The 18,785-nt window shown below is 36.2% G+C and overlaps 3 protein-coding genes across 7 annotated transcripts; 2 read left to right on the forward strand and 1 right to left on the reverse strand.

The window, feature by feature from the left end:
- Positions 1 to 310: 310 nt before the first annotated feature.
- On the reverse strand, positions 311 to 3,412 carry cbln2a (cerebellin 2a precursor). Its single transcript, XM_079877435.1, has 3 exons — positions 2,985 to 3,412; positions 2,758 to 2,877; positions 311 to 2,008 (listed from the first exon to the last, which is right to left on the reverse strand). Exons 1-3 carry the CDS (start codon positions 3,270 to 3,272, stop codon positions 1,811 to 1,813), a joined length of 606 nt encoding a protein of 201 aa, XP_079733561.1. The 5' UTR covers positions 3,273 to 3,412; the 3' UTR covers positions 311 to 1,810.
- Positions 3,413 to 8,218: 4,806 nt separating this feature from the next.
- On the forward strand, positions 8,219 to 16,150 carry LOC307162133 (neuropilin and tolloid-like protein 1). Of its 4 annotated transcripts, none has more exons than XM_079877228.1 (9): positions 8,219 to 8,522; positions 9,117 to 9,185; positions 9,339 to 9,473; positions 9,551 to 9,799; positions 12,391 to 12,432; positions 12,514 to 12,641; positions 13,747 to 13,975; positions 14,185 to 14,298; positions 14,894 to 16,098. In XM_079877228.1, the coding sequence occupies exons 1-9, from the start codon at positions 8,495 to 8,497 to the stop codon at positions 15,475 to 15,477; spliced, it is 1,578 nt and encodes a 525-aa protein (XP_079733354.1). In that variant the 5' UTR covers positions 8,219 to 8,494; the 3' UTR covers positions 15,478 to 16,098. The 4 variants fall into 4 exon arrangements, with proteins under 4 accessions (XP_079733354.1, XP_079733352.1, XP_079733355.1 ...); XM_079877226.1 differs by having other exon boundaries at positions 9,117 to 9,181; XM_079877229.1 differs by having other exon boundaries at positions 8,225 to 8,522; positions 9,120 to 9,185; positions 14,894 to 16,150.
- A 294-nt stretch (positions 16,151 to 16,444) lies between these two features.
- Positions 16,445 to 18,513, forward strand: atpsckmt (fATP synthase c subunit lysine N-methyltransferase). 2 transcript variants are annotated; one of them, XM_079877390.1, is made up of 4 exons: positions 16,445 to 17,118; positions 17,317 to 17,454; positions 18,013 to 18,063; positions 18,170 to 18,513. In XM_079877390.1, exons 1-4 carry the CDS (start codon positions 16,834 to 16,836, stop codon positions 18,365 to 18,367), a joined length of 672 nt encoding a protein of 223 aa, XP_079733516.1. In that variant the 5' UTR covers positions 16,445 to 16,833; the 3' UTR covers positions 18,368 to 18,513. The 2 variants fall into 2 exon arrangements, with proteins under 2 accessions (XP_079733516.1, XP_079733517.1); XM_079877391.1 differs by lacking the exon at positions 18,013 to 18,063 and having other exon boundaries at positions 16,556 to 17,118.
- The last annotated feature ends 272 nt before the right edge of the window (positions 18,514 to 18,785 follow it).

The raw sequence follows: 18,785 nt of genomic DNA on the forward strand, positions 1-18,785 counted from the left end.
TAAAGCGTGCACTATGTCTATGAAATCATGATATTTCATTCAACATAATTATTACAGTAATTAAATCATGACTTTTGGGGGTGAGACATACTGTATATACGTATAAGAATTCAGTATGTTTTAGAAACAAGATTTATGTTCTTAAAGGACAAATGAAAGAATTATGCATAAAAACATTTTCTGCATTTTGTCCCCCAAAACCAAAGTCATGTTTAGTGACCTAGCAGCGACATGTGCTGTTGAGTCATGCTTTCATTCTTAATCATCTTTATGAAAAGGAAAGGTCAGATAGAGACATTAGACAGCTTTTAGCCTTTGGGCAATGTTTACTTCCAAGCCAAATCAAACGACAATTCCAAGACAGACAAGAGAGAGAAATTGTTTTTTCTTTCTTACTTTTTAAAGGTTCACGGTCTGATCATGAGGTGAAACATAAAATCAAATGTTGAATTATTATCTAACATAACCACTCGTTACTCCCTGAAACATTCCACACTGTATATACTGATACAATAAAATGTGACGGTCTTGATCGGTGAAAATATGTGCAAGTGTCTTTTTAAGCTCTACTCTTGGAAGGAATATTTCACTGTTTAACACTTAACGCCCACATCATTCTCATACCTCATCACATTTGCATTTCACCTCCAAAAATTGCTGTCTTCACAGATTTTAATTGTGCCCTTGGTAATAAATTACCTAATTTCCATCCCATTTCCCAGCCATGCTTTGAAATATATATAAAGCTATAAATGTTAAATCTTTAAAGTTCACTGTTGCGTAAGACATGATCTTGAAACACATGCTATGCCATTGCCCTGCCCTCAATAAAGAGACAACAAATCTGCATGGTGTCTATATCTTTCTAGTTTGTGCACATATTGATCTCTGTAGGTGGGTGTTGCTTTCATCCTTCCTAAAACTGCCCCGTTGATAGACTTAATCAGATATTTTTATACACTCTTGGTACAAAATTACTCTTAAATGCAACTTTTAAGATTATAAAATCACCACTTGAATCTGTAGATCTAGTCTACCTGGTAGCCATTGAAGGTATACGCTGTTCTCAAATTGTGACATACTGTTTGTATTCAGAACAAATGTAACTGATAAATGTTGCACTGCGTGTTTCTAAGTAATAATTAAATAAATAATTCATATGTGTACTGGACAAGATTGCATTTTTTGACGGACATCTGTTTTCAGCACCACGGACAGCGTTGCTTTCTTCTTTCCTCCACTCTCTTACATTACTTTATTGCCTTTTTGCAAAATCAAACTTTCAAGCCCTAAATGAGTTTTTAAATACATTCCTTCTGTTTATGATATGGTATATTTACATTCAAGTAATATAAAATGCAAGATATCATTGCTTATCTATGCATTAAACCAAACAACAACGATTAAAGAGAAATATCTGTTTTTGTACTTACTTCGTTCATATTGAACAACAAATTTATAAGGGCTATACAAAAAAATACAATGACGAGCACATTACAAAACACAATTCGTGCAAAATATGCTCCTGAATGCAAAAATGTCATTGACAACAACATACCGCTCTTTTCCAAAGCAATACGCAGACATCAATTGGTCCAAATACTGTCACTATCCTACTTGCTTTTAAATCTCACAAATAGTTAAACACACACACATACATACAAACTCATTACATTTCTTCAGATCCTAACAATAAATAAAATAAGCTAGAACGCATTCCATGTTCTCTCTGCTACCTTTATTTTTGAAAGCAGATATGGAAATGTCCCTTGGTCTTCAGTCTGGGCCATTTAAAGTGGGCTATATTCAATCAGAGAGGGAAAACAAGGAAGCCAGAGAATGTGGAGTACTTCCACCCGCCCATGAGGTTCCCTCTCTCTAGTTTGAGATAGAGTCTGTCTTCACGCTCCAGGTGAAGAAGAACACTGTTACTCGCTGCCTCCCGGGTCACGTCTTGATCACCGGCAAACGCAGATATTATTGGGTATTCATTATGCATCAGATTGACCTAATGGCATGGAAACACAAGATGCGATCAGATGCATTACAACAAGCCAGATTAACCTTTACTTCATAGAACGAAACTGTATATGGTATATATAAAGCTTGTAACTTTTCATTAGTACTAGTTAGATAGTCCTTATTCCAGTAGTGGCTTGTCTCAATTTAATAAGCCACTAGTATTATTCATTACATTCATACATTTCTTTCCTTCTATTCCAACAGTGAAAAGTATAAACTATTCTGTTTTACTGGTATGAAGTTACCAATTGAAATATTACCTTTAGACTAGTAATGACTTCCAATTGTTGCTGATACTTATTCCAATTTTACTATTTCTAACTAGAGTTACTAACATGTATTCCAGCTTTGCAAGTAATACAGTGCAGTACATATTTATGAGACACAAGTATCTATCCTTAATGGTACTAGTAACATTTCTTTTCTTATTTGTTACCATTGTTTTGTCATATGAAATGACTAGTCAGAATGATACTATACAGTTCAATTAAAATCTTTCTAGTAAGTGTTAGCCTACAATTGGAATACATAATATTCAATTAGTACTAAGAAAACTGGAACACGCAGTAACTATTAAATTATAGAATGAATAGTAGCTAGTGTCAAATAAATGTATTAGTAAAACTGGAAACGGTACCAGCAGCAAATGCTATAGCCAGAAATGAATAATTAATATATGCAATGATAAAAAAAAAAAGCCGATGTAAAAAGAAGCAAATGTAAACATAGACTCGCCTGGATTGTCTGTCGGTTGTACACCTTCACAACGTGAAAGCTGAAGCTGTAAATGCCTCGACGAGGAGCTTGAAATACACTCGCCTTAAGATCGAAATGATTTCCAATGTTCACTAGTACCTGCAAAGAGGTGTGTGTTCACTTAGTTAAAATGTTTTTAATGTTACAGCCAACTTAACTCACAGATATGCGTAAATGTAAAAAAAAAAAAAAAAAGAAGGTCTGACCTGATCAAAGTAGATTGTCATGGACTTGTTACTCATTTCTGATGGTTCGTGGTTAGTTCCTCTGACAGCAGAAAAGGCCACTTTAGCACCAGCAGCCCGGACAGATATCCCAAACGACGAGGTCACTCCTCCTTCGGCGGACGGGTTCGAGTCACACACCACTAAACATTTTCCTTCCAAAACTACCGGTTCTGTGTCATTCTGTCCGAGGGAAAACGCAACGCCGCATCCCAAAAGAAGGGTGGAAGCCAGCACGGCCAAAGAGCCCTGTTCCCTGGCTCTCAACATGACTGTGGAAGACCTCTGAGCAAAAAATACTAACGGCCACTCTTAGGAGATCAGTGAAGACGACAGCAACTCTCTCTCTCTCTCTCTCTCTCTCTCTCTCTCTCTCTCTCAATCTCTCTCTCTCTCTCTCTTATCCACACACAGACAGCGCGCGCACGCCTTATTTGAAAACAACGCCCTAAATTTTCTCCATGTGCTAAAGTTTTTAAATTGCGCAATAATTTACAATCAAGTTCAAATCCAAAACTGATGCATCACAGCTAAATTACACATATAATTAGAATAACCTTATTACTAATCGGTGCTTTGAAAACCATCACGACACAACTACGACAAATCTGTAGAAGGATAAACGTTAAGGATTTGTGCGTTGAATGAATTGCCTACATCTCCTTAAAAGTATCCAATTTACTGTAAATAAATGTCTTATTATACCACTTTATTAACTTTAAAAGGTCTGCTCAGCATTTATCGCCAAATTAAATTCAACATAATGCTGTAAGAGGACAATGGCTGTACACTGGTGACATCCCATTGTTTGTGAGTGTTTACAGTAAAAAACGGAATATGATGTGCTATTGCTCCATCCAGTGGTTGTAAAAAGATATTAAAGCATTACAGTTTTTCTGTTGTTTAAGTTGTCATTACTATACTTTTTTACGTAATTGCAAAATTTGTTTACTTTGTTACAATATACTTTTTTTTCCCTGTAACTGCATGCTTTGGATTCAGGGTTCTCCATTTTTTGATGCAGTGTCTAATGAATGATCTGTAGTGTTTATAATTTTGCCTTGCTGTGTGTATGATCTGAAAGCATTGTTTGAGTTTGAGCACAGATAAAATGGTTTTGAGGCAATTGTTTGATTTTGCCATAAGAGTCAGAGGTTCTCTGAATGTGGTTTGAAAATTTGGTTTTGTGTTTAATGTTTTGAGAAAGTGAGTGATAGTTTACAGTTTTTTACGATTGCTATGACAGATTTTTCAATACATTTAACAATTTTCCAAAACTCTTAACACAGTTAGCACTACATCCATCTGTGTAAGCTATACTATTAACACATTTCTTGTTGCTTTAACACAAAATGCATACAGTTAACACAAATTTAAAATGCTTGAACTTCTTTTACACACAAGCTCAAACAAGACCAAAACAATGGATTTTTACTGCCAAATTTACCAATGCTTTAACACTGTATGTCAGAACAGATAACACCATGTTCTAAACCTAACCTTACAGTAAAGTCAAGGTAAACAGCTGTTTATATTGTGAACTGAAACACAAATATATATCCCCTGTATTTTATTCTATTACTGAGAAACAGCTGATTGAATTATGCAAATAATTAGAAGATGACTATTTTTTTATTTCTTTTTTTATTCTTCTGGTGCTTTTTCTGTTTGTATATTTTGTATTTTCACATTATTCCATTGCTAGTGAGAAACAGCTGATAAAGTTATGCAAATATGGGACAATGTGGCATTCCACCATTCCCGTCTAGTCACAGCCTGGTTTGACGCCCATCAGAGGATGATGTCCATTTTCCTTGCCCCTTACTTCCCTTTCCTCAACCCCATTGAGGAGTTTTCTTAGCCTGGAGATGAAAGGTTTTTGACCATAGTCCACAGGACCAAATGTCCCTCCTGTATGCAAAAGATGCTGTATACCAAGACATCACAGCTGAACACTGCCAGGATACAGTAAGGCAAGCCAAAAGATTCTTCCCAAGATGCCTTGCCAGGGAAGATATCAGGTGTGATGTGGATGAGAACGTGGACAAATGCAGAAGACCGGGCAGATTAGAAGATGGCTTTTTCTGTTTGTATATTTTGTATTTTCACATACAGTAATACTGTAAATGGCAGCTATATGCATATTTTTGTTATCTTGCAGAAATGTCCTGTTGCAAATAAAGCTGTTACTGCAGCAATTCTGTCTCTGTCTTCTTTTTTTCATAAACCATACATTCTCTAAAGCTACTCTAGGAAGGGTCATTTCTTTTGTTGTATTGAATTTCTGCTGCTGCAAAAAACAAAAAAACAACAACAACAAAATGCATGCATTAAACAAAACAAAAATGTAGAGACTTCAAAAAAAAAAAAAAAACTGCAGTGCAAAACACAAACTATGATCAATACAATATACTGTCTGTTGTATAAGGGCATACCTGACACATATAAAATAATGTAGTTTCTGTAATTCCATCTGATGTTAGTGTTTTTTTTTGTCATTGTGTTATGATTGACTAAATGTTCCTGTTGGAAGAGAACATGTGTTAGTGTTTTGGATAATTATTTGATTTTGAAACATGTTTGCAGTGTTTTGTTAGACATAGTGTATTGTGTTAGTGTATTATTGTATTTTGAAAATTAGTTTCGGAGTTTAGTTTACAATGTGTGATTTTGAGCATGAAATTAACCGTTTTGCCAATTGTGTGTTTTAGGTGTGTTGGTGCGTTAAGAGTTTAGGAAACTTGTTAAATGTATTGAAAAATCTGTCATAGCGATTGTAAAAAACTAAAAAAAATGTGTTTTAGCTATTCAGAAAAACTGTAATACTTCGCTAGTTTTAATTTACAGTTTTTCTGAATTGCTAAAACACATTTCTTGAAACCATCACTCACTTTCTCAAAACATTAAACACAAAACCAAATTTTGGTTTCACAAAACCAAAGCATTCAGTTACAGGAAAAAAAGCATATTGTAACAAAGTAAACTAATTTTCCAATTACGTAAAGTATAGTAATGACAACGTACAGTAGTAAGGTGAATAAATGATACTGTATGCACTGCAAGTGTAGTATTATAATGGATATTGTATATAGACCCATCGAATGTCTGTATATTCATCTCTTGCATACTGTGAAAATACAGTGCCCCAACTGCAAAAGCCAAAAAGGTTACAGTTTTATAACTCTAAATGAAAAGCATGTTATAGTCACTCAGAAGATTTGTGCAACTGCAGAATCAAGGTCAATGAGAGATTGATTCTGCTTCAGCATCATGTCTTCATGTTGGGTCCGGCCAGAGGACTTTGTCCACATCACAGACAATATCATCATGGCAGGCAAAGGGAAAAATCCTAAAGCCAGATCCAGCCTTGACAACATTCTCCACACCTTGTTCTTCCTCATCCTCATCCTCTTCCTCCTTATTCACAACCTCTTTTACACATACTCTTCCTTCTCTCCCTCTTATATTGTTACCATCCATTATTGGTTTCAACATTCAGTGCAACATTTTGAGTCAATTTTGGGACACTGAACTGACTTGTATGTACAGTTGGTTTGATCACATCATTAGAATTTTGAGTCGTTGTGTGTAAACGATGACAACTGTGTTGGAGTTGTGTTTAACTTTTCCCTGCGTTTAGCATTTTTGAAACATAAGTGCATCACAGTGTGAAATGTGTTTTAGTGAGTGAATATGTGTTTAGAGTTTTGAAAAGAGTGCATGAGATTTGCAAACAGTGTTTTAACTACCTGAACTTGTTTAATGTTTTACAGAAAGAGTGATTTATTCGACAAATTGGTTTAGGCTATTGAGAATTTGGTTCAGAGAATGGGATTTAGTGTTTTAGCAATTCAGAAAAACTGTAAGCTCTTCAAATTTGAATTCACACATGCAGAGACTGTGTTCATCAAATGAAAGATGTAGGCTAGCCGATAAACCTATAGGCTATAAATCATAACATAAACGTGCAAAAGTAGTTATATAAAAATAAAAAGTAGTTATATACTAGCTACTAGTTACATCTTTCAACAGTGTAATTAGATTACTGTACTAATTACTCTCTCTAAAAAGTAAGTAAAATTGCTTATACTAATTACTTTCTGAATCTCATATCAACCGTGACCATTTGAACAATATAAGGATAGACATGAAAACGCTCTATTAAAAATCTAAATTCAATCAATTTTATTTTCAAATAAATAATATGAAAAAATGTATTAATAAATTATTATTGAACTGACCAAAGTATTTAAAGGGATGAAAATGATATAGGCCTATATTAAATAGATATCTGCAGCCAGAATAAAAGTTAGAAAGATAGCATGTTATAATGACTAAAACATCCTGGTTGTTTTTGTCTTTGAACCTAAAATACTAGTACATTTATTTATTTTCACTTCTCTGATGTTTCAAATTTCAATATGTTTTAGAATTCAGACTTGTTCACACATAACCTTATGAAAATAAAATATGATTCAGTGGTCAGAACTGTTAATTAATTTTTATGAGATATATTTTGTAGAGATACCTTTTGCAGTAACTATAGTTATAGATTTAAATCAGTTGGGGTGTATATGCACCAGTTTTACATGCTGTTAAAGTGTGATTATGGGCTATTCTTAAATGCACATTTACTGCAGATTATTTATATTAATCGTCTTTCACACCACAAATTTCAGTGCCATACCATTTCAATTAATAGTTTTGTTCTTATGACCCAGTGTGCTAATTAAATTACTTTCCACCTAAAAGATGAGAGACTTAGCCGACTGAAGCAGGTTCTTTTGCAGTATTTCCCAGTTCTGGAGCATCCATTATTTCTTGTTTACAAGATGCTAATGAAAAGCACTCCCACAGAGAATGCCAGTTTAGAAAGCATTTGGGACCATATTAGTGTCTTATTTTTCACTATTTCCTCCACATTACTGTACATCTAGTTTCTTGAACACAGTCTTATCGTTAGGTGCATCTAATAGCCTACGCTGTTACAGGAACTTGACAAAACTCACATTTTCATTTGGCACACGACAGTCAAACCACCATATTTCAAAGTGCACAAAGTATTAGGCCAACTTTAATCAGCAAATCATTAGTTAACAATGGGCTACTTGGACAAACTTCATCTGAGGCAGCCTACTGCATTTAGAATATATTCACGACGTTGTTAGCCAAGTCTGTCCACGTATGAGAGAAGGGATCTTGTTAATCCACTCTTCATGTCCGCAGGTCTTCTGTGCACTGAGGCGGATTACGCAGATATTTGTGTTCAACCTGTTCCATCAAACAGTCTTCAACTACACCGCGAGTTCTGGGAATAGCCGCAACAATTTTTGCAATGAATCTCACATAATTTGGGTCGCGTCCTTCAAGCAGCCTCTTCTAATTACGGACTTTTATATATTGTAGTTATATTGTCTCTAAAATTTATCCTTCGCTTCGCCACTACAATTCGCATTTCATGGAATTCAAAGTTGAAACCCTTGGGGAGAATCATGGTGCCGCGGGTAAAACTGCTTCTTGGTGAGTAAATATCAAAACAGTGCGTTAGCCTATAGAAAACGAACGTATGTTATGTTTCATTTATTGCTATCGACCTAGTAACCTATTGGGAACAATACATGCATTATTCCCGTTAAGTTTAAGCCATATTCTTATATTTAATGTGTAATTCTATTTGCAATGTTCACACGAAAGCAAGTATATCACTAAACCTCAAGTGGCAGTTAGAACATACACTTGCAAAAGTGGTTATAAAGTTGTAAAACGCTGATTAACATGTCGTTGTACATTGGATAATTATTTGTTATTTAGCCTAGTCTTTATTTATGTACGGGACATACAGAAACCATAATGTCACAATTGACTGAGGAAACATCGAAGTGTACTGTATGCCGTCCTCAATTTTGACAATGCAGTGATAAAAGCCAGATAGATAGATAGATAGATAGATAGATAGGAATTAGTAACAAAAACACTTACACAGTATAAACATTAAATGCAAAGACAGTATACATGTTGTGCATTAGAGTTGTATTGGCACATTTAAGAACTTTTTAAGCATGAAGCAAGCTATTCTTGACCATCATTATTTCTGATCATTATTATTTATTTTAGCAGTCGTTGCAAGTCTTGTCAATCTTGGATTTTCTGGAGCACCAACAGCACCACCGAAGAAAGCTGTAGGTAATTATCTCTTATTAACAATGACCTGGGCAAGAAGGGCATTGTGATCTTGTGCAAAATCAGGATTGACTGATTCTAACAATGCACATTGTAGTTGTTTAATCCAAGTAGTTTTAATCTCATGGCAGTCTTCTTAATGCTTTGTCTCTTCAGTTGAAAACAACTCAGGTGTGACAACGGCGGGATTGTGCGGTTCTTGGGTCAAAGATTCTGATGGAGGAATTTTTACATCTCCTAACTATCCTGAGAAATATCCTCCTGACCGAGAATGCATATACATAATTGAAGGTTATTCAGCTTACATTTTGATCATTGTTAATGAGTCATATTTCTATATCTAACTAGAAGTTTTAATTGTGCCATAGCTTCTCAAAGGCAATGCATCGACCTGTATTTTGATGAAAAGTATGCTATTGAGCCATCGTGGGAGTGTAAGTTTGACCACATTGAAGTCAGGGATGGACCCTTCAGCTTTTCTCCTATCATCGGCCGTTTCTGTGGACAAGAGAGCCCGAATTATGTTAGGTCCAGTGGACGATACCTTTGGTTAAAATTTGTGGCAGATGGTGAACTAGAATCCATTGGATTTTCAGCTCGGTACAATTTCACCCAAGGTAAGTGTTCTGTTTGTGTCATGAGTATATGCAGGTCCGGGGTTCTGGTCCGGTGCCGGGGAGGGTTGTTGTGGGGGGTTTGGGGGTTGGGGGGCCTGGTCCGGAAGGGGGGCACAGGGATATCCATGGCGCCAGACCTGAGTATATGCATTTGTCTCTATCAACCAATTATTTATCCATTTCTTTATACAAGTTTTTGTAAAACCTGATGATCATGTTGTCCAGATCATGATTTGAGATTGAAACAAGGAGCATCTTGTTCTTCAGTGGAAGAACATCTGACCGTCTGTACAAAGAGCGAGATGATCCATGTCACAAATGAACTTTTTTTGATTATTTATAAAGTGCAAAATCTGAAATATTTTTTTCAGCATGTTACAGGTTTAAATTACGTTTTGAATAGCAGATTTTGTGACTTTTGGACTCTGCTGGATCTATTGCAAAACAAAACGCATACACAGTTATAATGTTGTTTTGGTACTGATGGTTTATTCTTAAGAATCCTACTTGTTTTGGTAAATGCTGTGTTCAGTGCTCAGGTCTGATGGCCCTGCATTTGTAGTGCAGGCACACATGCAGCAGCTGAGTGGGGGAGGTTTGTGATTTCTCTGATCCCAGTTAATGAAAGCTTGTCTTCAGAGAAGCACACTCAGTCTGCTCCATGCCCTGAGCTCTGTCCTCCTACTTCAGCTTCACCAAATCCTATTGAAAATCTACACTCTAAAAAAATAAAGGTTCCAAAAGATTCCAAATGAAGGTTTTTTGCAGTGATGCCCTAGAAGAACCATTTTGGGTTCCCCAAAGAACCTTTTAGCGAACAGTTCTTAAAAGAACCTTTTTGTTTCTTAGTGTGAAGAACATTTTATAATCTAAAGAACCTTTGAGCTATGTCCAATGAAAAGGTTTCATTGATGATGAAGTTTCTTCATTGAATTCATCAATGCCAATGAGGAGTCTTTTTTTTTTTTTAGAGTGTATGGGATGGCCAAAATAATTTGTTATAGAGTATGCATTACTGTTGGGTTGCAAAGGGGTCATAAATGTTTTGTCAGAATATTTTTGAATTCATAGTCACATCATTCAAAGTAAAAATGAAAATGTGAGTGTTTTTTGACTGTATTCGACTGAGGTTCGAGACAGATATGATGTGCGTCTTGACTAAATTGGGCTGGTCTCCCTAATTATGTGATGTTAGGCTAAATTTAAATTCTGATTACACCAGTGTTCATCGTAATAAACAGTGAACAGATAGGTAAGCAGTATTTAGGTAATGAAGCAGGGACATGAGGGAGAACCTGTGACTGGTGGAAGGGGACCTGAGGACCTTTGTCCTGAGCCCTGTGAATTTTGAGAGCCCTGAAATAAAGGAAACACAAAATCCATGCATTACAGCCAAACACCATGACATCCACACACTGCAGAAACCAGAAAAAAAAATATTTTTTTTTAACAAAAGCTAAAAATACTGTAAAATACAATCCTGCACATCATAAATCATAGATTTATCAGAGACCTACATCCATGCGTCCTGTTACATCATCATAAGAATAATCTTAGCCAAGCTGTACCAGAGGTAAGAAAACATGAGAGGATTATGGCGAATCCCTGAATGATTTTTAGATTGAAACCCTAAAGGACTCTGAAATATCCCAGTGAGTTTTTTGGAAATGATAGATTAGATCTAGTTATAAACTGATCTACATTATAAACTGGCCAGAGTCTATTAACTGTTTAATCCTGAAATACTGTGCAAAAATATATTAAATACAAACAGGCTTCTGTAAACACACCTATGTCTTATTACTTTGCTTTCTCACGCTGTGCAGCCTAATCTGTGTGAGTCTGGTGCAGGGATTATTAATCCACGTACAATCACGACTCAAGCCCCAGGACATCATTCTCATTCCTTAATCCTACGTGTTTCAGTTATTAGGCAAAAAGAAAATAAATGATTGTGCTGGGATAGAAGTTTTTCAAGGTCAGGGAGAGAAGTAAAACATGTGTTTCATTTATCTGTGTTAGTCTTTGAAACCATCAGGGAAATGAAATAACATCTTTTTAAAATAGTTCCCATTTTCTGAGGAAGAAATCTTGTGAAACATTATTACAATGTGACAAATGTGATTTATTCCTGTGATGGCAAAGCTGAATTTTTCGAATCATTACTCCAGTCTTCAGTGTCACATGATCCTTCAGAAATCATTCTTCTGATTTGGTGCTCAAAAAACATCTCGTATTATTATCTATGTTCAAAGCAGTTGTTCAAAACAAAATCTTACAAATCTTACACCTTTGGACGGTAGTGTATGTACACCGTTTTGCATGCTAGTCCTCGCCAGGCTTCGTAACCAGCATGACTTTCCTTGCTAGACCAACTTTTGCAGAAAGATAATTGGGGAGAACTAAAAAACGGTGTAGTTTTTTGAAGATAAACAGCATGACATAAACCTTTAAATTCATGCTGCTCTGCAGAGATCTTTACAACAACAACCACTCATTTTGATATTTAGGACAATATTTTGTGAAAAGCTACTAATCTGAATATGAAATCACTTGATCCTTAATCACTCACTCTCTTTATATATTTGCAGATCCTGATTTCAAAGACATTGGAGTTCCACCACCTCTTCCAAGTAAGTGTAGTGGTTTTTTTAAGTTTACCCTCTGCATATCAAAACCAGTTCACGATTCATTGCTGTGTTTTCATGGTGTAGTTTGTGAGTTTGAGATGAGCGGGCCAGAGGGCTATGTGGAGTCTGTAATGGTTGCGAAAGAGGGCAAAGCATTGCAAACAGAGGCTGTAGACTGCAGGTGGTTCATAAGAGCTCCTCCTGGCTCTAAGGTAAACCCCCATTCACAACTGTATTCAATTAAATGAAAACCCAACATGTTGGTCTAAGCTAGTTTTTTCAGTACTCTGAAAGTACCTTTCAGTACTCTTATGAAGTATCTTGTTCCACATTTCTCTTTCTAATAATATCCTGTTATTCTGTCTTAATTAATTAAACATATAAATAAAATAAAATCAAACAAATATCAATATACAGTCATGCTCAAATGTTTATGCACCTTGCAGAATCTGCTAAATGTTAATTATTTTAACAAAATAAGAGGGGTCATACAAAATGCATGTTATTTTTATTTAGTACTGTCCTGAATAAGATATTTTGCATAAAAAATGTTTACATATAGTCCACAAAACCAAACAAATAACTGAATTTATAAAAATGACCTCATTCAAAAGTTTACATACCCTTGATTCTCATAACCTGGATGATCCACGACTTTTTAAAAATGTTTTGTGATGCTTGTTCTTGAGTCCATTGTTTATCTTGAGCAGTTAAACTGCCCGATGTTCTTCAGAAAAATCCTCCAGGTCCTGCCAATTCTTCAGTTTTCCAGCATCTTTTGCATATTTGAACCCTTTCCAGCAGAGAATGTATGATTTCGAGATCCATCTTTTCACCCTGAGGACAACTGAGGGACTCATACGCAACTATAACAAAAGGTGAAAACATTCACTGATGCTCCTAAAGGAAACATGATGCATTAAGGAGCCAGGGGGTGAAAACTTTTTGAATTTAAAAATCAAGGTAAATTGTACTTAATTTGTCTTCCGGGAAACATGTAAGTATCTTCTGTTGCTTCTGAAGGGCATTTGATATTTAAATAAAATAAGAAAAAAATTGACATCATCCTGTTCAAAAGTTTTCACCCCCCCCTGCTCTTCATGCATCGCATTTCCTTCTGAAGCATCAGTGAATGTTTTCACCTTTGCAAAATATGCTGGAAACCTGAATAATTTGTCTCGTGGACTATATGTAAACATATTTATGTAAAATATCTTATTCAGGACAGTATTAAATAAAATAATAATTCAAATTTAGCAGATTCTGCAAGGTGTATGTAAACTTTTGAGCGTGACTGTAAATGTGTCTCTTGCACAGATCTATTTGCGCTTTCTGGATTATGAGATGCAGAACTCGAACGAGTGCAAGCGTAACTTTGTGGCGGTGTATGATGGGAGCAGCTCGGTGGAGCATCTGAAGAATAAATTCTGCAGCACGGTGGCCAATGACGTGATGCTGCTGACTTCATTAGGTGTGATTCGCATGTGGGCCGATGAGACCAGCCGCAGGAGCCGATTCCGTATCCTCTTCACCACCTTCCACGAGCGTGAGGCATTAAATCAGTTTTTTTTTTTATCTTAACACATTTCAGTAGCACATATAGCTTGCTTTTTAGCATTAAAGATGTGATTTACCTCTTATTTTATCTGCATATTTGGACTAACACATTATGAGTGCTGTACTGAGTCACTTTAGCAGTTTTAACTGTATGATATGGTAGTGTCTCATTTCTATTATTATCATTTTGCTCTTCAGCTCCTTGTGATGGAGATGCATTCTTCTGCCATAGCAACATGTGTATTAACCGCACATTGGTGTGCAATGGTATCCAAAACTGTGTCTATCCTTGGGATGAGAATGGTTGCAAAGGTATATAATCACATATTCCGAAATTAAATACTTTCAAATGTATTTACAAAGCTAATGTAAATAATCCACTTATTAAGTAAAAAGTTAAGGGATATTCGTCCAAAAAAATGAAAACGTCATAATTCACTCCCCCCCTCATTCCAAACCTATATGACGTTCTTTCTTCTGTGGAATATGAAAGAAAACATTTTTTGTCCATACAATGAAAGTCAATTGGGGTCCAAAACAAAATTGAATAAAAAAACCAACATTTTTTAAAGTATCTTCTTTTACTTTCCACAAAAGAATGAAAGTCATGTGGGTAAATGATGACAGCATTTTCATTTTTGAGTGAACTATCCCTTTTTTTAGTAGGCTACACCACTTCATCCATAAATTGTAATAATGTTTCAAAATATTACTGTTTATACTGTACTTTTGATCAAATAGATGCAGCCTTGATGAGCATAAAAGACAACTTTCAAAAACATTTAAAAATATTACCGACCCCAAACTTTTGAATGTTAGTGTATATTCATTTAATTATTTGTCATGTAATTATTTTCTAAATTCAAAACACTATACCACATAAAGTTGTAATGCCCCTCTCACACAGAGAAAAGAAAAGCCACTATCCTGGACAGCCTTGACAATACCAATGTAACCATTATTGGAGTGACCTGCGGAGTGGTGATTATCCTGCTTACCGTGTCGATAATCATTCAAGTAAAACAGCCACGGAAAAAGTACATAATCCGCAGGGATGAATTTGACCCCACCTTGCTTCACGAGGCCTTTGAACCCCCGCACTACGAGCTGTGCACGTTACGGCAAGCAACCTCATCCGATGATGAGGTGTTACCTGAGGATTTCCCCAAATTGCAGCGCACCTCCTCCAAATGCATCCATGGCCACCACTGTGGCTCCGGGGTGTCCAGCACTCGAGGCAGCCGCACCGACCTCAGCCTGCGAGATGCTGCTGCCATTCTCTCAGAGATGGAGGCGTCAGCACAACCCCAGTTCCCTATGCAAGCCACCCCTACTGGCCGCAGGAATATTCTGGTGATGAAGCACAGCTACTCGCACGATGGGGCTGAAGAGTGCGACCTGGATGATGAACTTTATGATGGGCCCACCACCAGCCACGGGCGATCTGCAATGGACAGAACTGTGCATCGGTCAATATCCAATGACTTTTGATGGTTTTCCATGCACATCAGCCCAGCTTTCGGATAGATTGTTTCTTTATTGTCTTTTGTCTTGGTTTTATTTGTAGTGTTTTGTTTGTTGACAGACAAAATTCCTTGTCTAGTCACTCCATTTTCATCATTTTGCATCCATAAAGGAATATCAAATTAAATGAACCATTGAACTGTATTACTGTCAGTTTTCTTTCCCTGTTTTGCCTTGAACAGTGTGCTTGCTGTCTATTCCATATAATTGAATGACTGTTATGCACTTTTGTTTTACTCCTAGTATCGAGAAATTATATTAGGACAGAGGATCATTGCATATGTTTGTAAATACTTTAGATTCATACTGTTTCGTTTGGGTCGGGTATTATTTAAAACATGACAAAGTCCTTTCATTACTGTTATGGTTATATTTACCATTGTATGTTTTTGTGATCTGTTACAGGCTTCTCTCTTGAACTGTGTGGTTTAATTTAATTAATTGTGTTTTAATTTTGACTTCATTTATTTGTATATTGCTGTTATGCCTGTGTGAGAACATATGTGCTTCTTTTATACTTTGTTACCCTTCATACTCCAATTTTCATTCTCATATCACATTACTGATAAAATTACGAACAAGCACAGTTGTTATGCAGTCTGATTTTATTGCATTATTATTATAAAATGTCATGTACCTTAGAACAAAATGCTCTTTTTCACTGCATGCCTCCGCTTTCCTCGCCTATTGGTAGCAGTTTTGTGGTCATAAGCCCACATGTAAACATTTCTAAAAATGTGTAATCCTCGTCATAATAACATTTAAATAAGATTTAAAAGTGATGTTTTATTACAAATGCCATTGAAGGTTGAAAAAACAGCAGTCGCCAGAAGATGCTGTGATGAGTAATGAGCCGCATAATAGTGCCTCCCAATGGTTTACAAAAGTAATTGCGGGGGAGGAACTTTCACCACTCCCCACTCAAAATACCCACAGAAAATGACTGTAAATTAACAGGTGGAAAGTTTTTAAGCAAAAATGGGTTGGGTTTCTGCATGTCTCCCTTTTTATTATGTCTTGAATGAATAGTATTTTCCCATCTGATCTGTACGAAGTGACACAGAGAGTGGAACTAATGTCGACGCTCCAGTCTCGTCGGACAAATAAGTAGATGCACAGATTCTCATGCCTCTCGTCTGTGAAAGTTATGTGGTTGTTGTATACATAGCTATATAATATGTAGACTTATAGTCTGTATATTTTCAGGCCAACGTTATTAATGTATTGAAATGTTTAGCTCATTGCGTATCTGACCTCACAGCTGTCAAAAGCTGCGTGTTGTCATTGGGCATTCAGTAAGGAGGTCAGTGAATTCATTTCAGGATGTCTGACTTTGGCACAGAATCAAGTCTACGCTCAGAGACTTATAAACAGGGATCAGCGGGTGAAGGTACTTTTAAAAAACGACTCGGTATTATTGCAACTTGTGTCGTCGGTGGGTCATTGGTTGCTCTGTATGGAGTCACCGGGCCGTTTATTGCTCCAGCATTGAGGAAAGTTTGTCTGCCATTCGTACCTGCAACAAGGACACAAATTGAAAACGTTCTAACGGTTTTGAAAAATAGATCAGGGTCCCTGGTGGATATCGGCAGCGGAGATGGACGGATAGTGAGTTTCCTGATTCGGACTATCTTTTAATTTGGAGTTTGCACTAACAAAGAGTACCATTCAGTACCGTGGCATATCATTACCATTCAACTAAATAACAGCATTGATGTGATGTTAGTTAATCACAGTAACCTGTTTATAGTTGAACCATTATCCCAAAATCTCCTAAAAATCGTATTCCTGCATGGTTTGGTGTAGGTTATCGCTGCAGCAAAAAGAGGCTTCAAGGCAGCTGGCTTTGAGCTGAACCCATGGCTGGTCTGGTACTCCCGTTACAAAGCCTGGAGGGAAGGTGTTCATCACAGCACATCTTTTTATATTTCAGACCTTTGGAAGGTAAGAACAGGTCAATCATAATCTAAATGTGGATCTCCTTTTGTATTTTTAATCAGTTGATTAAGCAGCTACAGCTCAATATGATCTCTTAAAAAATAGTGCATGTGCTATAGATGTCATGTAAGCATCTCTAGGCAGAGCCCTTCAAATGGGGACTTTGGAGGGAGCATGGCACTTGAGGGTCATAATGTATCCTATTGTGACATATAATATATAAGTGAAACAGCTTCTTGAACAAAAAAAAGAAAGTAGGACAGGACCTGATTTTGTCCATTCAATTAGGTGTCCACAACTTATTGGATCTTTGTGATTTGCTATTGCTGTAATCTCATGTGAGTGACAAGTTGTCCCGCCCTCGTGCCAGTAAATGCATCATCAGAGAATAGTTCTTGTTGCAAATGGGAGGGGCAGTAATTTTGATTAAAGATTACGAGGGCACATGACTTTTACAAAAATAAAGCTGTGCACGGATAAATCATTTATCATAAATACTGCTTTATCCATAAAAATACGAACTGTCCATTTTGATTCCATGGTGACTTTAAACTCCTTTCATAGGTCAGTTTTTCAGAGTACTCCAATGTGGTCATCTTTGGGGTTCCTCAAATGGTAATATGATGTATATTTAATATCTATATATGTGTGTTTCCCTGATAATGCATCTAATCTAAGATCAGACAAACATTCTTAATAATTATTTTTTTTTTATCCACAGATGGAGCAGCTTGAAGTCAAGCTCCAAACAGAGCTCCAGAGTTCAGCTAAAGTAGTAGCTTGTCGCTTTCCATTTCCCACTTGGACTCCTGATGATGTAGCTGGAGAAGGAATTGACACAGTGTGGGTTTACAATGCCAAGACATTCGAACCACACATCAGAAATGATAAAGATAGTGAAAGACAAGAGATGCCATAAGTCTTCAGCAGCGATGACCTAGGAATACTACTTTCTTTACAATATCGACAAACATTTTGTCTCTGTAATATCATTGTAAAATTCAGTCTATTTTGGTGTCGTTATGTTCATAATAAAATATCCCTTTGTTTTAGTACAACAAAATCTATTCTTTCAGCTTTTTTTATTATGTGACAAAGAAAAGGATTTTATATAAAGATTTATAAATCTTTCAGAGCCTTATTTACACACCACCAAATAAACTTGTTTGCTTTGTAGGGACCAAATGCACCCATGCAAAATATGAATTAATTACTACTAAGAAGCAGCTAATGAAAAGTCCATAACCTGATAGAAAAAGGTGTGTTTGTGTGTTTTGCACATGCCCAGGTGTGACAATTCAAAGTTCTATCCCTTACCTCCTTATCATACATGAAAA

Source organism: Squalius cephalus, assembly GCF_949319135.1.
Source record: "Squalius cephalus genome assembly, chromosome: 7".
Lineage (NCBI taxonomy): Eukaryota > Metazoa > Chordata > Actinopteri > Cypriniformes > Leuciscidae > Squalius > Squalius cephalus.

Excerpts from the sequence above, each read along its gene's own strand:
- cbln2a (XM_079877435.1), bottom strand. The coding sequence starts at position 3,272 with ATGTTGAGAGCCAGGGAACAGGGCTCTTTGGCCGTGCTGGCTTCCACC. Across the intron at positions 2,878-2,984 it reads TGACAATCTACTTTGATCAG|GTACTAGTGAACATTGGAAA; the intron begins GTCAGACCTTCT and ends ACCTCTTTGCAG. Across the intron at positions 2,009-2,757 it reads ACAACCGACAGACAATCCAG|GTCAATCTGATGCATAATGA; the intron begins GCGAGTCTATGT and ends CCATGCCATTAG.
- atpsckmt (XM_079877390.1), top strand. The coding sequence starts at position 16,834 with ATGTCTGACTTTGGCACAGAATCAAGTCTACGCTCAGAGACTTATAAA. Across the intron at positions 17,119-17,316 it reads GCAGCGGAGATGGACGGATA|GTTATCGCTGCAGCAAAAAG; the intron begins GTGAGTTTCCTG and ends GGTTTGGTGTAG. Across the intron at positions 18,064-18,169 it reads TCTTTGGGGTTCCTCAAATG|ATGGAGCAGCTTGAAGTCAA; the intron begins GTAATATGATGT and ends TTTTATCCACAG.
- LOC307162133 (XM_079877226.1), top strand. The coding sequence starts at position 8,461 with ATGGAATTCAAAGTTGAAACCCTTGGGGAGAATCATGGTGCCGCGGGT. Across the intron at positions 9,800-12,390 it reads TCGGTACAATTTCACCCAAG|ATCCTGATTTCAAAGACATT; the intron begins GTAAGTGTTCTG and ends ATATATTTGCAG. Across the intron at positions 12,642-13,746 it reads GAGCTCCTCCTGGCTCTAAG|ATCTATTTGCGCTTTCTGGA; the intron begins GTAAACCCCCAT and ends TCTCTTGCACAG.